The 16599-nt window shown below is 40.2% G+C and overlaps 1 protein-coding gene across 1 annotated transcript; it reads left to right on the top strand.

The window, feature by feature from the left end:
• The first annotated feature begins 8204 nt into the window (after positions 1 to 8204).
• Positions 8205 to 11624, top strand: LOC308609938 (UDP-N-acetylglucosamine--peptide N-acetylglucosaminyltransferase 110 kDa subunit-like). Its single transcript, XM_081259211.1, has one exon. The coding sequence runs from the start codon at positions 8260 to 8262 to the stop codon at positions 11398 to 11400; it is 3141 nt and encodes a 1046-aa protein (XP_081115337.1). The 5' UTR covers positions 8205 to 8259; the 3' UTR covers positions 11401 to 11624.
• Positions 11625 to 16599: the final 4975 nt, after the last annotated feature.

The following is a 16599-nucleotide window of genomic DNA, read 5'->3' as shown; positions in this document are numbered from 1 at the left end:
CTTCGGTGCATACATACGATAAGGAAAACAGTCATTGCAAAAACAGTTTGGAAAGGTCCCTAAACAAACAGACTACTACAGCCTCCAACAATCAAAAGCCCAGGAAACCCTGGGAAAGTGGGAGAATCTGATTTCCATAGATACCACATTATAATATTTGAAAGACAAATTTTCAACCAAAAAAATCACAAGGTATACAAAGACATGGAAAAGTATGGTCCATTTAAGAAAACAAATTAATTGATGAAACCATCCCTAATGAAGCCCAGACATTTCTCCAGTGCATATTCTTGCCTCCTTTGTCATAGATTCATTGACCATAAGTGCATGGGTTTCTTTCTGGGCTCTCTATTCTGTTCCAGTGATCGATGTTTTTGTGCCAGTACCATGCTGTTTTGATTACTGTAGGTTTGTAGCATAGTCTGAAGCCAGGGAGCATGATTCCTCCAGTTGTGTTCTTCTTTCTCAAGACTGTTTTAGCTATTCAGGACCTTTTGTGTTTCCATACAAACTTTAAAATTATTTGTTCTAGGTCTGTGGAAAATGCCCTTGATATGTTGATACAGACTGCATTGAATCCATTGATTTCCTTGGGTATGATAGTCACTTTAACAATATTAATTCTTCCAATCTGTGACCATGGTATATCTTTCCAGCTGTTTGTGTCATCTTTAATTTCTTGTATCAGTGTCATATAGTTCCCTGGGTACAGGTCTTTTACCTCCTTAGGCAGATTTATTCTTCTGTATTTTATTCTTTTTTACGCGATTGTAAATGGGATTGTTTCCTTAATTTCTCTTTCTGATAGTTCACTGTTAGTGTATAGAAATACAGTAGATTTCTAGATATAAATTCTGTATCCTACAAATTTACCAAGTTCATTTTTGAGCTCTAATAATTTTTGGATGGTGTCTTTCAGATTTTCTATGGATCATGCCATCTGCAAACAGTGACAGTTTTACTTTTTCCTCTCCATTTTGGAGTCCTTTTATTTATTGACTTTTCTGGTCTGATTGCTGTGGCTAGGACTTCCAAAAGTACCTTCAATAAAAGTGGTGAGAGTGGGCATCCTTGTCTTGTTCCTGATCTTAGGGGAAATGCTTTCAGCTTTTCACCATTGAGTATGTTAGCTATGAGCTTGTCGTATATGGCCTTTATTATGTTGAGGTATGTGTTCCCTCTATGCCCACTTTCTGGAGAGTTTTTACCATGAATGGATATTGAATTTTTTTCAAAAGCTTTTTTTTCATCTATTGAGATAATCATATGGTTTTTAGTCTTCAATTTGTTACTGTGATGATAAGAGACCTAAGAGAGCTACAGAGGCTAAGTGACCTATCCTTCCCTGAATGGGTAGGTATCCTTGTTCTGCCTTCTAATTGAGTTAGTATCTGAGTAAAGAACTGCCAGGTGTCATTTAGTTCACAATACACTGTTGTGGCAATATAGAAATGAATTTGTCTAAATCATTTGGCTTTTCTAAATTATAGTAAATGAATATACTGAATGAATACTTCAACTTAAGGAAATGCTCTTAAAGATATATTAATGTAGGCACTTCAGCGGAGAATTGAAAACAAAACAAATAATTCAGGTAAAATTAAAGTACACTCAGTTGTATCCAGTTTCCTCTTGTAAATCTCTCTTTTTCATTTGAGTGGACAGTCACTGGAGAATATCTGACTTGGGGCTAAGGAAATCTAAGCCTTCTTGGCCACACTGTATTCTCTTATGTCGTTTAATAAAGACACCAGTTGGGTTGCTGAAAAAATAGTGGGAAAAATCAATGCCTCACATCCAAAGGGCAGCTCTTGAAAATATGTGGATTGTTGTAGTCATTTTGCTCTTCTGGCCTCAGAAGTTCTAATCTTAACCTTAGCCCCTCATGCAGAGAGACTTTTTAAACCAATTCACACATTACTCATTATGTGACTGTTGAATAAGAGAAACCCAGCTCTTTTCCTGTGCTTTCAAGCAGTTATCTTCTTCAAAACTTTGTTTGGATTGTTATACCTTAACCTTGCCTGGCAAGGGACTTATGGGAAGGTTGTTATTGTTTGAAAGTTTGGTGCCAGTATCTGCAAAGAAAGAAGAAAGTAAAGAAGGAAAGGTGTGTTTATCAAACATCCCAATAGTGAAAGTGTGTGAAAGCAACTTTTGAAAAAGTGAATCTGTCAGAGTTCAGCCGTATTATTACATTTTATTTTATTCATTGAACATAAATAATTATCAGTGAATCCTTTCTAGATTTTCTAGTTTCCCAAAGTTCCCTGTATTCACATTCTAAGGTGAAAAATGGTATTTTAAGTCACTGCTCTCCACCTTATATTATTTATAATCACTCCTCATGACCTCTTCCTTCAAAGAAACGTGATCCTGAGAAGTGTCCTTTGTTTGTCTTTGTGGAATAAGTGATGGGGATGCATCCTGGAGACCTGTGAGATGTTTAAATTGTGGCCTAATGAAACTAGGATGGAGAGTTCTGGAAAGATCTGGAAAGATGGCTGGTAGAGTGTGGTCAGATGTGGGAGAAGAGACGCGTACCGAGAGAGGGAGAGGAAATTTTCAGAGGGAGACAATTAAACAAATAATTCAATAAGTTTTGTTGTGTGGTGTGGGATGCAAGCCTTTCTCTCCCCCTTTCCTTCACAATCTCTTTGTTAAAGACTGTGTTTTTCATTAGTTTTACTAAGATAGGATTTGCCGTTTTCTTTGGATACTGAGAATGGACCCATGGAAACAGTTACATTTGGGTTATCTCTGACTATCTTTAATGAAGAACATAAATATTGGCCACACTATCTATGCACATGCTATCACCATGCCTTTTTTGTTCTCTGTTCATATATCTAAGTCCTCTTCTTTGAGGTCAATCTCAAATCTCATCTGAAATGTACATTTATTGATAGATTCAAGCCATAATGAACTGTCCCTTCTTTGTGCTCCTTAGGCTCTGATTATTTATAAAAACTCATTTTTGAACTTAGACCCTGTCCAATATGATATATTACTTATTTCATCAGCATATGTTATATCCTCAACACAGTTATAAGCTTTTGTGGGGCTGGGATCATACATTCTGTAATTTTTCTCAGTACTTACACTTACTTTGATAGAAAGCGCATTCATTCATCTAAACATCATTTATTGAGTGTTAATTAAATGTCTCAACTCAGTCAATATTGTTTGAGTGAATGCATGCATGAATGAGGGAGTATGCAATAGGTAGCCTAATGTACCGCCCGATGTGAAAAAACCAAAAGCATAAACACAAAAGCAAGCCGAAAAGTGGCCCAGGACTTTCTGTAAAATATCCTGCTTTTGTTGGATGAGGCCATGAAAATCAAGATGCTCCTGAAAGGTCTTAAGAGCTGACCAAGAATAGTAAACAATTGAAATTCTCTCAGGCTTATTCAACCCTATCACTGGACACATTTATACCTCTCAGGAATGTTATTAAAAGAAGAGATTAATAAAGCTTTTATAGATGAGTTGATAAATCTCTAAACATTTAAATCTTCATTTCCTCCTAGGTTTCTCTAGTTTGGGTTTCCAAAAGATTTCAAGAAACCACAGGATAATTAAAAAATTAGACATTATCTTTCTTACCTTCATGTTTTTTGATGGTAAACACATTTTATTTTCTCCATAGTGCTGCCCAATTTCCACCAGTACAGTTCTTAAGTGAATTTTGCTCTGGATGGTGGGATATATAAGATGTAAATGAATTGTTTGTATATGTTTTAGAATTCTTCTAAAGGGCCTGGCCATGGAAATGCATTGAATCTTACTTAAATAAGTAAAGGAACTTCCTCAGAATTATTATTTTATTCTGGTTAGGATACTCTCTGCCCTGGTTTGTTAAAATTTCCCTCTAGAGTGGTTTTAATTTTGTTTCTGATAGGGTCCTAGGATTTATTGCCACACCCATCCTGCATCTGGTTTTCTTTGAATTCCTCTCCTTGCAGTTTCTGATTCATACAGGGCCTTACAGGTTAGTGACAACCTGGCCATCACAACTCTGGGAAGGACAGGCCTACTTTTCAGAGGTGCTGATGTTTTCTGTACCTGAAGGTTTTCAAGAGATATCAATCTTCCTCACCACCTCCCTTGGCCCTCTTAATGGACTAAGCAGTTCCTCATGAAAGTTCTGTAGGATATCTGTACTAACTTCTCCATATTGTTCCATCCTGAGTCTAAATTCCTGGCCTCAAGGTAATGTTAGATTTCTAGCTCCAGCCCCTATGTACATAAGGCCTCTACTAAGGAACAGAACGCATACACATCAGTCTGCTCTTATTTCTCTGGATTTGATTTCTCTGTTACTTTCTGAAACATGCAGGTGCTCCTTTCTTTCTTTTAATCTCAGCTATGTGCTTTTAACATTTTGAAAACTGACCCAGAATTTACATGTGTCTCCAGTAAGAGTACATTAAATTGAGCTTAGTCTGCTCTTCTACTGGCATATTTGAGATCCAAATAATTTGCTACTTAACTGGATTCAGTTACCTGTATATTTCAGGCACCTAAAACTCACCATGTTCCAAATTTCCCCCTTTATAGTTAGTAATTTTCTTGGGAATCTGGATAACATTAGATGGAATAAAGTTAGTGAGTGGCCCAGGATTGCCTGAAATTTTGTTTGTCAGAGTGGCCAGGGAAAGTTAAGCAAAGAAGCAAACCAAATGAAAAACAGAATCACATTATTATGGCTGAGACAAGATTCCATGCAGAACTCTCTGTAGAGCTGGGTTGGGTCATAACTTATGCCAGAGCTCTAGGTGGGGTTGACACCATCTCATGCCAAGCTCTCAGTTCTGGGCTAATGTCATCTCTGGTCCACTCTATGGAGTGGAAACTTTGGAGGAATGGCCAATGTGTTCCACAGTGTAGGAAGAGGGAAATTGTGAACGTTACTTTCTAAATTGTGGAGGAACTAACCACTGTAAATGTGCCTTGAACTATGGTGTTTAATTTGACCAGTCAGATCAATGACTTTCCCCTTGAATGAAATGCTGCTACGTATATGAGCAGAAAAACAAAACTGGTATAAGGAATAGATAGCTAGTGGGAAGCAGCCGCATAGCCCAGGAAGATCAGCTCTGTGCTTTGTGACCACCTAGAGGGGTGACATAGGGCGGGTGGGAGGGAGGGAGTTGCAAGAGGGAAGAGATATGGGGACATATGTATATGTATAACTGATTTACTTTGTTAGAAAGTGGAAACTAACACACCATTGTAAAGCAATTATACTCCAATGAAGATGTTTAAAAAAAAACTAGTGTAAGGAGCTGGAGAGACTGGGAGTCTTATTTTCCCAGCAATTAACTTTTCCTCGACCATGACCTTCCTTTTGAGTCTCCTAGACCTTGGGCATGATAGCAACCCCTTGGGTTGGGTGATGGCAACCCCATCTTCACTAGAACCTCTATAGTTAACTTTGATTTTTCCCACTCCGTCTATCCATCCCATGTATGCAGTCAGACATTTGATCTTGGACTTTTACTGACAAAATATCCTTGAATATAACCATTTCTTTTCACTGCCACTGCTACTGCTTTTGTCACTGCCTTAACTAGAGCTTTAACTTTAAGTTCTTTATATAAATATCTAAATATCTATATATAAATAAAATATACAAATAAATAAAATGTAATATTAATTTTGATGATTTAAAAGTCTTTTCTTGATAAAGACTTTTCCTGATAAATATACACAATATCTTATATAAATATTTGTGTATTATCTGTTCTTTTCTTAGAATTTTAGTCATATGATTCTATCTCTTGGTATGTCTAGAACTTTTTGATTGAATGCTGACTATTTTATTTGGCTTTTAAAATTTTTCTCAGTGGAAATGTTGTTTTGCTTCAAAATATTTTACTCTACCTGGAAGTAGCAAATCTTCAAATTACAATTTGTTAAATGCTTTGAAATATCAATACTATAGGTGTCACAAAATCTAGAAAAATGACATTTGAAAATTAACTACTGCCAGATGTGTCTCTATAAAACTTTTTCCCCACTCTTGTAGCTATATATTCTTTAACTGCCTCCTGTTTTAGAAATAAAATTTTAAGAAATAAACTTTGTAGTTTATAGACATAGATTTCTTTTCACATGGTTGATTAGAGTTTGCTTTTAGTTATTAATAGTTTAGAAAAGTTTATTTCAGCATCACAATTTATTATTGATAATGTCGCATTAATGTTCATTGTTAACTTTGAGAAAACCTCTATGGATTACTTCCTCATAAATATTTACTATTATAAATGCATTACTGATTTCAGTACTGCTATAGGTTTGTGCATTACAGGAATTCTGATAAAATACTCATTGACACCATTCCATTACACACATTATTGATGGGGTATATTCTTTTATTTCTTTCTTTATTTATTTTTGACTGTGTTGTGTCTTCGTTGCTGTGCGCAGGCTTTCTCTAGTTGCAGCGACTGGGGGATACTCTTTGTTGCGGTGTGCAGGCTTCTTATTGTGGTGGCTTCTCTTGTTGCAAAGCACAGGCTCTAGGCACACAAGCTTCAGTAGTTGTGGCTCGCAGGCTCAGTAGTTGTGGCTCACGGGCTCTAGAGCGAAGGCCCCATAGTCGTGGCACACGGTCTTAGTTGTTCCGCGGCATGTGGGATCTTCCCGGACCAGGGCTCGAACCCGTGTCCCCTGCATTGGCAGGTGACTTCCTAACCACTGTGCCATCAGGGAAGCCCCTGGAGTATATTGGGTTTTTTTTTTTTTTTGCGGTATGCTGGCCTCTCACTGTTGTGGCCTCTCCCCGTTGTGGGGCACAGGCTCCGGACATGCAGGCTCAGTGGCCATGGCTCACGGGCCTAGCTGCTACGTGGCATATGGGATCTTCCCGGACTGGGGCACGAACCCGTGTCCCCTGCATCGGCAGGCAGACTCTCAACCACTGCACCACCAGGGAAGCCCTGGGGTATATTCTTGACAGAAGGAAATTTCCGTTTTGACTAAGCATTGAAGAAAACTGAATCTTTGACTTATCCTTCACATGCCTGATGATTGAAATAATTTTCCACAGAATAACTTCTGGTTTTATACTTTTCAGTTCTTTTTTTCTTCTTCAAACGCACATGCTTTGAGAGCTGTGAAGTGCAAGACATGGCTATATTGTAAGGTGGTTTTTGTCCTTACACTTCTGTGTCTTGTGCTAGTTAAGTCAGTAGAGTAGTCAGTAAGAGTACTGGAAGTTATTCCTGTAATGGGATATTATATAGTCAGTTACATATGGTGGTGTCTGAAAATCACATAATAGCCTCACTTAAAACATCTCCTTAGCCAGATTTCAAGAAAGCCTGTGACCAATCCAATATGATCCAACATAGCAGAATATGATAGAAGGAAAATTGACAAAGAAATAGACGCTGGACTTACCTGATGGAAATAAAAATATCTCACTTTTGACAATTTTGCAAAAACCTATAATGACATGAACTAATTTCTAGGGTTCTTCGTAGGACCTAAAAAGGAACCCATAGAGTTGTGGAACAACAATAGAAGCTACTGTGATGAGAAGCCCGGACACCGCAACAAAGAGTAGCCCCCACTCGCCGCAACTAGAGAAAGCCTGCACGCAGCACTGAAGACCCAACGCAGCCAAGATAAAAATAAATAAATAAATAAAAATAAATTTATCTTTTAAAAAGTGATACTCAGGTTTGAGGCATGAGAAATTTGATGAGGAGAAATTAGCTCATGTTTGCAGAACTTTTAAAATATCAAACTCAGTCTCTAAGATTTTAGCATTCTATACAACATCGGTTACTTATTAGTGGTTTGGGAAGGCCAATTTAAAATTTTCTCATCTTACTGTATTGAAATTCACGGCCCTAATGTTCTCCACGTTGACTATATGAATGATGAAGAAAAGTCAATCATGTATTTCATTTCCAACTGGACAGAAAACAATATTTTGAAAAGTGTTTGGCCTACTGACTTTTGATTTCTTCTAAGGCAAATGGATAGGTAATTTTTATTCCCTGATTAGGAGAAAAATGGGGGAAGAGGGCAGGGTTAAGAATTAAGATTTCAAGAGCATGAGAGGTAGATGGCCAACCATAGTTCCTAAGGTTCGGTGCCTGTAACTGTTGCCGCTGCTTAAGCGTGCCAAAGCAGTGGTACGGCTGCTGCGCTCATGTTTGCTACCACTAGAAACATTCTTGCCAGTAGTGGCGGCAGCGGGACTCAATTACTCCCTTTTTTCACTCTCTCCAGAAGCTCCAGATGGCGTCTTCCGTGGGCAACGTGGCCGACAGCACAGAACCAACGAAACGTATGCTTTCCTTCCAAGGGTTAGCTGAGCTGGCACATCGAGAATATCAGGCAGGAGATTTTGAGACAGCTGAGAGACACTGCATGCAGCTCTGGAGACAAGAGCCAGGCAATACTGGTGTACTTTTATTACTTTCATCTATACACTTCCAGTGTCGAAGGCTGGACAGATCTGCCCACTTTAGTACTCTGGCAATTAAACAGAACCCTCTTCTGGCAGAAGCCTATTCGAATTTGGGGAATGTGTACAAGGAAAGAGGGCAGTTGCAGGAAGCAACTGAGCATTACCGGCATGCATTGCGTCTCAAACCAGATTTCATCGATGGTTATATTAACCTGGCAGCCGCTTTGGTAGCAGCAGGCGACATGGAAGGAGCAGTACAAGCTTACGTCTCTGCTCTTCAGTACAATCCTTCTTTGTACTGTGTTCGCAGTGACCTGGGGAACCTGCTCAAAGCCCTGGGTGGCTTAGAAGAAGCCAAGGCATGTTATTTGAAAGCAATTGAGATGCAACCGAACTTTGCAGTAGCTTGGAGTAATCTTGGCTGTGTTTTCAATGCACAAGGGGAGATTTGGCTTGCAATTCATCACTTTGAAAAGGCTGTCACCCTTGACCCCAATTTTCTGGATGCTTATATCAATTTAGGAAATGTCTTCAATGAGGCACGGATTTTTGACAGAGCTGTGGCAGCTTACCTTCGTGCCCTAAGCTTGAGTCCAAATCATGCAGTGGTACATGGCAACCTGGCTTGTGTATACTATGAGCAAGGCCTGATGGATCTCGCAATAGACACCTACAGGCGAGCTATTGAATTGCAACCACATTTCCCTGATGCTTACTGCAACTTAGCCAACGCTCTCAAAGAGAAGGGCAGTGTTGCTGAAGCAGAAGATTGTTATCGTACAGCTCTCCGGCTGTGTCCCACCCATGCAGACTCTCTGAATAACCTAGCCAATATCAAAGGAGAACAGGGAAACAGTGAAGACGCGGTTCACTTGTATCGTAAAGCATTAGAGCTCTGCCCAGACTTTGCTGATGCCCATTCAAATTTAGCAAGTGTATTGAAGCAGCAGGGAAAACTGCACGAAGCTCTGATGCATTATAAGGAGGCTATTCGAATCAGTCCTACCTTTGCTGATGCGTACTGTAATATGGGAAACACTCTATGGGAGATGCAGGATGTTCAGGGAGCCTTAGAGTGTTATACTCGTGCCGTGCAGATCAACCCTGCATTTGCGGATGCCCACAGCAATCTGGCTTCCATTCACCAGGATTCAGGGAATATTCCAGAAGCAATTGCTTCTTATCGCACTGTTCTGAAGCTTCAACCTGATTTTCCTGACGCTTATTGTAATTTGGCTCATTGCCTGCAGGTTGTCTGTGATTGGACAGACTATGATGAGCGAATGAAGAAGTTGGTCAGCATTGTGGCTGACCAGTTGGAGAAGAATAGGTTGCCTTCTGTGCAGCCTCATCATAGTATGCTCTATCCTCTTCCTCATGGCTTCAGGAAGGCTATTGCTGAGAGGCATGGGAACCTCTGCTTGGCTAATATAAGTGCCCTTCATAAACCACCGTATGAACATATAACAGACTTGAAGCTCAGTGATGGTCGACTGCGTGTAGGATACGTGAGTTCTGACTTTGGGAACCATCCTACTTCTCACCTTATGCAGTCTATTCCAGGCATGCACAGTCCTGATAAATTTGAGATATTCTGTTATGCCCTGAGCCCACATGATGGCACAAACTTCCGAGCGAAGGTGATGGCAGAAGCCAATCATTTCACTGATCTTTCTCAGATTCCATGCAATGGGAAAGCAGCTGATCGCATCCATCAAGATGGTATACACATCCTTGTAAATATGAATGGTTATACCAGGGGTGCTCGAAATGAACTCTTTGCTCTCAGGCCAGCTCCTATTCAGGCAATGTGGCTGGGGTACCCTGGGACTAGTGGCGTGCTTTTCATGGATTATATCATCACTGATCAGGAAACGTCACCTGCTGAAGTTGCTGAGCAGTATTCTGAGAAACTGGCTTATATGCCCCATACGTTCTTTATTGGTGATCATGCTAATATGTTCCCTCACCTGAAGAAAAAAGCCGTCATCGATTTTAAGTCCAATGGGCACATTTATGACAATCGGATTGTGCTGAATGGCATCGACCTCCAAGCATTTCTTGATAGTCTATCAGATGTGCAAATAGTCAAGATGAAATGTCCTGATGGAGAAGACAACGCAGACAGCAGTAATACAGCTCTTAATATGCCTGTCATTCCTATGAATACTGTTGCAGAAGCAGTTATTGAAATGATTAACAGAGGACAAATTCAGATTACAATGAATGGATTCAGTATTAGCAATGGCCTGGCAACTACCCTGATCAACAATAAGGCTGCCACTGGAGAGGAGGTTCCCCGTACCATTATTGTAACCACACGTTCTCAGTACGGGTTACCGGAAGATGCCATTGTGTACTGTAACTTTAATCAGTTATACAAAATTGACCCATCTACTTTGCAGATGTGGGCAAATATTCTGAAGCGTGTTCCCAATGGTGTACTGTGGCTGTTGCGTTTTCCAGCAGCAGGAGAAGCTAATATTCAACAGTACGCACAAAATATGGGCCTTCCCCCGAACCGTATCATTTTTTCCCCTGTTGCTCCTAAAGAGGAACATGTTCGGAGAGGCCAGCTGGCTGATGTCTGCTTGGACACTCCACTCTGTAATGGCCACACCACAGGGATGGATGTCCTTTGGGCAGGGACCCCCATGGTGACTATGCCAGGAGAGACTCTTGCTTCCCGAGTTGCAGGTTCCCAGCTCACTTGTTTAGGCTGTCTTGAGCTGATTGCTAAAAATCGGCAAGAATATGAAGAGATAGCTGTGAAACTGGGAACTGATCTCGAATACCTGAAGAAAATTCGTGGCAAAGTCTGGAAGCAGAGAACATCTAGCCCTCTGTTCAACACCAAACAATATACAATGGAACTAGAGCGGCTCTACCTACAGATGTGGGAGCATTATGCAGCTGGCAACAAACCTGATCACATGATTAAGCCGGTTGAAGTCACTGAGTCGGCCTAAATAATGACTGTGTGCCCAGGAGAATTACCCCTGTAGCTGAGCCTCAACCTTCTGGGGGAAAGGGAACTACTTTTTCAATATCATGGTGCAGATGGGTGACAGACAATGATAAGAAATAGCACAGCCAGACTTGCTTCCTGCATGATCACGATAGGGAGAAACCCAAGAGATGCGAAACTGCTGTTCCACAAGGAGTCTCCATCGAATTTTGCAGCAGCCAGGTGTCTGGAAGGTCTGGAAGGTGAGTCTGGAAGGTAAGTCTGGAAGGTCTGATCTCCCTTGGTCTTCCAGGGGATGGATGGTTAATGTGGAAGGGAGATAGAGATTGCCCGGCCGTTTTGTGATTATCATGGATTGATTGAGTCTTCTGAATTAATTTTTTTCTTTATATTTTGGGTATTGGAGCTTTTAAAAATGTTTGGTTTCAGGTATTTTTATTCATGTGAAGTGTATATGATTCTCTTGAGATAAGGTTTTAAGCTAAAATATTCCTTGTTTTAGTTTCTGAACTCTACCGATAAATGGGGACTTTGCTGGTGTAGTCTTTTTATAGGTTTTATAAACCACTTGAGCCTCTATCAGTCACTTTAGTGTCTGACATAACGTTTGGAACTCTCAGTGCTTTGTTGGTCTGTAGATGATGGCTTCAATTCTTTTTCTGGTCCGTTTCCTTCTTCCCTTCCCCCCACTTTAAAAATTCTCCTGTAACTTGGCTAACAAAATACCAAGTGTGATTCAAAACCTCCCAGAATGTTTCTCTTCAACACATCATCTGGTGCCAAATGAAGATTGTTAGGAGTGCTTATTAATTATGAAGGGCACAGTTGTGGTACTGTCACTGACGATAATAATAATGGATTTTTGGCCTAGAGTTTTGACCTATTTCACCAGTGTTTTACCATTGACTGCCCCTCTATGCTGCTTCCAAAAGTGAGAGTGTGTGATAAGATTTTTACTTTCATTTCTAAAGTTTGTTTTTTTTAGGTGAGTCCTGTTCTTCCTTTTTCTTTCAGCAGAAATGAAATCCCAGGTAAGTATAAGTATTCAAATATTTGATCAGTAAGTCACAGTTATCTCCAGTACATTAAATAACTTTCATCAAAAAACATGTTATAGGTGAAAAGCTCTGAAGGACCAGCTATGTATATGATAATTATGTTTCAGGCCTTCTAGGGTATTATATATAATAACTTGTCTTCTGGTCGTGGTCTTGAAGTCTTTATGGATTCAGCCTCAGTAGTAGCGAACTGCACTGCTACTTGGTTTGGAGTACAAATTAGACTTTAGCCCTCCTGGAGGTTGAGTTTTTGGTATTGAAAACCATAGGAATGAAATTATTGTATTTCATCAAAGGATCGAGGGCTTGAGGCTTAAACAAGCCAACATATGTGTGGGAAGCAGTCAGCCTTGAGAGCAGGCTACGGACATGCCAGGCATGCCGCCGCTGCTCGAAGGGACTGTCCCTACTTGTTCCCCTCCTTGTTCCATTCCATGGGAGATAAATCACCAGGGCCCAGAAATCAGAAAGAATGTAAAATGAGACAAGCCAATCTGTCTCCACCCTGCACGTGCAGGTTATTTTGGATGATTCTGGGTTTATGGGTTTTCTCCCAGGGAAGTTATCCTTGAGCCGAGACAGTCATTAGATGATGTAAACCACCGTCTGGCAACCTTCCCTTTTCTAGTCGATATAATCTGCAACTGTAGCATAATAAAACTTGCCTTGCAACCGTCAGTTGTCTTGGTCCTTCTGACCCCATTCGTCGGTGCTACTTCAGTTCCTTACCCCGTCCCTTCTGACCCTGGGCGGTGAAATCCTCTTTCTGAGGCTGGTCCGCGGCAAGTGGCGCCTGAACAGGGACCTGAAGCGTGAAGCCAATGAAAAGAAAAAGAAAGTGCAGGTAAGAGAACCCTTATGCAAAATATGTGTGGACACGAGTAAAAGTGAAACTAACAGAGGCATAAGGCAACAGTCAGAAGTAAAATAAGATGGGGCAAAAGGGCTCAAAGGAGCGTGAATTATTTGCTCCGGTTTTACTTTCGATGCTTAAAGCTCGGGGTAATAAAGTTTCTACCTCACAGTTGACTGAATTTTTGCAGCATATCCATGATGTATCTCCCTGGTTTCCTGATGGCGGCTCTGTGACATAGAAATCTGGCAGAAAGTTGGAGAAGATTTTAAAAATTATTATGAGTCTCGAGGGCCTACTCATACTGCCGTTGTTACATTTAGTTTGTGGAATCTGATAAAAATATGTTTAGGTTCTTCTCATGATAGTGTTGATTTGAATGTAAAGTCAGAAAAACATAAGCCTCTGACAGAAGAAACGACTGTATTATCAGCTACTGTGTCGCCACTTCCTAAACCAAAAGAGCTAATAAATTTAAATATTTCAGATGAAGAGGAACATTTTGACTTAACAGATGAGGCTTTTAAACATAAAAGAGAGAAGTATCCTGAAGATGATTTTCTAATGGCTATAATAGATAAGTCAGTGAAAAAGCTGCAAATTAGTAAGGACTGTCTTCCTCAAAATTCTCCATCTGTAAAACTGCTCAGTCCCTTGCAACGTGCTGTACAAGCAGCAATAAAACGAGGAGAAGATCCTATTTTCTGTTGTCCTGTCACGGAAAGACCTGATCCTAATAATCCTCAACAGGCTATTAGGGAGCATCAGGCTCTTCCTTTTAAAGTTTTGAAAGATTTAAAATCTGCTTGTGCTCAATATGGGCCCACTGCTCCTTTTACTACTGCTATGGTTGACACTATTACAGGAGAAGCTCTTCCCCCTGCTGATTGGCAGTCTATTGCACGAGCTTGTTTAAATGGTGGAGATTATTTAATATGGAAGTTTGATTTTTATGAACGGGCTGCTGAACAAGCAGAAAAGAATGCTACCCATGATATTCCAGTTGATTATCATATGCTGATTGGGGAAGGACCATATATTTCTTTACAAGTTCGATTAACTTATCCCTTTGTTGCTTATCCTCAAATAAATCATTTGGCATTACAAGCCTGGAGGAAATTATCTTCTACACACAAAACTGAGGATCTTTCAAAAATTAGACAGGGACCTGATGAACCATATGCTGATTTTGTAGATAGATTGTTACAGCCGGTGGGGAGACTCATTGTGGATGGACTCACTGGTACAATTGTAGTTAAGCAACTTGCTTTTGAAAATGCTAATAATGCATGTCAGGCTGCGATTCGACCTTGGAGAAAACGGGGAACATTGGAGGATTATATTCGCCTTTGTGCAGACATTGGGCCTGCTTATATACAGGGTGCTGCTATGGCTGCAGCATCAACTAAAGTGGGGTTTAAAAACAATCCAAAGAGAACAAAGACTAGTTTTAAATGCGGAAAGGCAGGTCATTTTGCTGGAGAATGTAGATCTTTTCACTGTAACCCTGGTCCTTCCTTCCCTACTCAAAACCCTCCAGATGGTCAGAAAATCCCTGGTTTATGCCCTAAATGCAATAGGGGAAAACGTTGGGCACGCGATTGTTGGTCGCTCAGTGGCCCACAAGGATGGAACACCACTGTCGGGAAACTCCTCCCGGGGCCTTCCCCAGCCCCAACAGATAATAGGGGCAATGTCTGTGTATCCTCCTCAAACTATCAATCAGACATTAACCAAAAACAAAAACATACAATATCTTTGCTCTCCAGAGAAACAGCAGGAAGCGCAGGACTGGACCACAGTACCTCCGCCCGCTATGTATTAACTCCTGAAATGGGTCCTCAGGCCTTCTCTACGGGCATCTATGGACCTTTACCCAAGGGTTTGATGGGACTACTATTGGGAAGAAGTAGTGTCACCATGAAGGGTTTAACTATTATGCCAGGAGTCATAGATTGTGACTACGAAGGAGAAATAAAAATCATGGCACAAACTATTAAAAATATAATAATGATTTCTCCTGGGGATAAAATTGCACAATTGCTACTTTTGCCCTTTGTACCTCATGGACAAATTTTACAACATCAAAAGAGAGACACAAAGGCTTTTGGATCATCTAATGCTGCCTACTGGATTCAGAAGATAGGGAAAGAACATCCAGAAAGGAAATGAACCATTAATGGAAAGGTTTTTTCAGGTTTGTTAGACACTGGAGCTGATGTCTCTGTTATGACACAGATTCACTGGCATAAACATTGGCCCGTTAGTCCTACTATTACAGAACTTCAAGGAATAGGACAGAGTTCTTCTCCTATGCAAAGTAGTCAGTTATTATGGCAAGATAGTGAGGGCCATTCAGGATACTTCCAGCCTTATGTTTTGCCTAGGCTGCCTTTAAACCTCTGGGGCCGAGATATATTAAAAGAAATGGGAGTATTACTTTATAGTCCAAATTCTCAAGTCTCTAATATGATGTTGGATCAAGGATTTCTTCCCACAAAAGGGCTGGGAACAAATCAACAAGGACCTGTCTATCCTATTGATGTGAAAATAAAATATGATAGACAAGGTTTGTGTTTTTCTTAGGGGCCTTGGATTCTCCTCCACTCACTGCCGATCCAATTACTTGGCTGAGTGATGACCCTGTATGGGTGGACCAATGGCCCCTCACAAAGGAGAAATTAGAAGCTGCAGAACAATTAGTACTGAAACAATTAGGGCATTTAGAAATTTCCAATAGTCCTTGGAATACTCCTATTTTTATTACCAAGAAAAAATCTGGAAAATATAGGTTATTACAGGATCTAAGAGCTGTTAATAAAACTATGCTAATAATGGGAGCTCTTCAAGCAGGCCTACCCTCTCCAACAGCCATACCACACGATTATCATCTTTTAGTTATAGATTTAAAAGATTGTTTTTTTCACTATTCCTTTGTTTCCTGAAGATAGAAAACATTTTGCTTTTAGCTTGCCTTCCTTAAATTTTAAGGAGCCCATGAGGAGCTTTCAATGGAAAGTATTGCCTCAGGGCATGGCAAATAGTCCTACATTATGCCAAAACTATGTGGCTCAGGCCTTAACTCCTGTGAGAAAAAGGTTTCCAACGTTATATCTCATACATTATATGGATGATATACTTTTAGCCACTGATAATATTTCTTTATTAGAGACTGCTTTTCCATTTTTACAACAATCCTTACAATCATTTGGCTTGGTCATTGCCTCAGAAAAAATTCAAAGACAATCTCCATTTTTCTATTTGGGAAAATATATTGATAACACTACCA

This window comes from Mesoplodon bidens (genome assembly GCF_964165515.1).
Source record: "Mesoplodon bidens genome assembly, contig: HAP1_SCAFFOLD_374, whole genome shotgun sequence".
Classification (NCBI taxonomy): domain Eukaryota; kingdom Metazoa; phylum Chordata; class Mammalia; order Artiodactyla; family Ziphiidae; genus Mesoplodon; species Mesoplodon bidens.
Note: the sequence above shows the minus strand (reverse complement) of the source record. Positions and strands in the feature narration are given on the sequence as shown.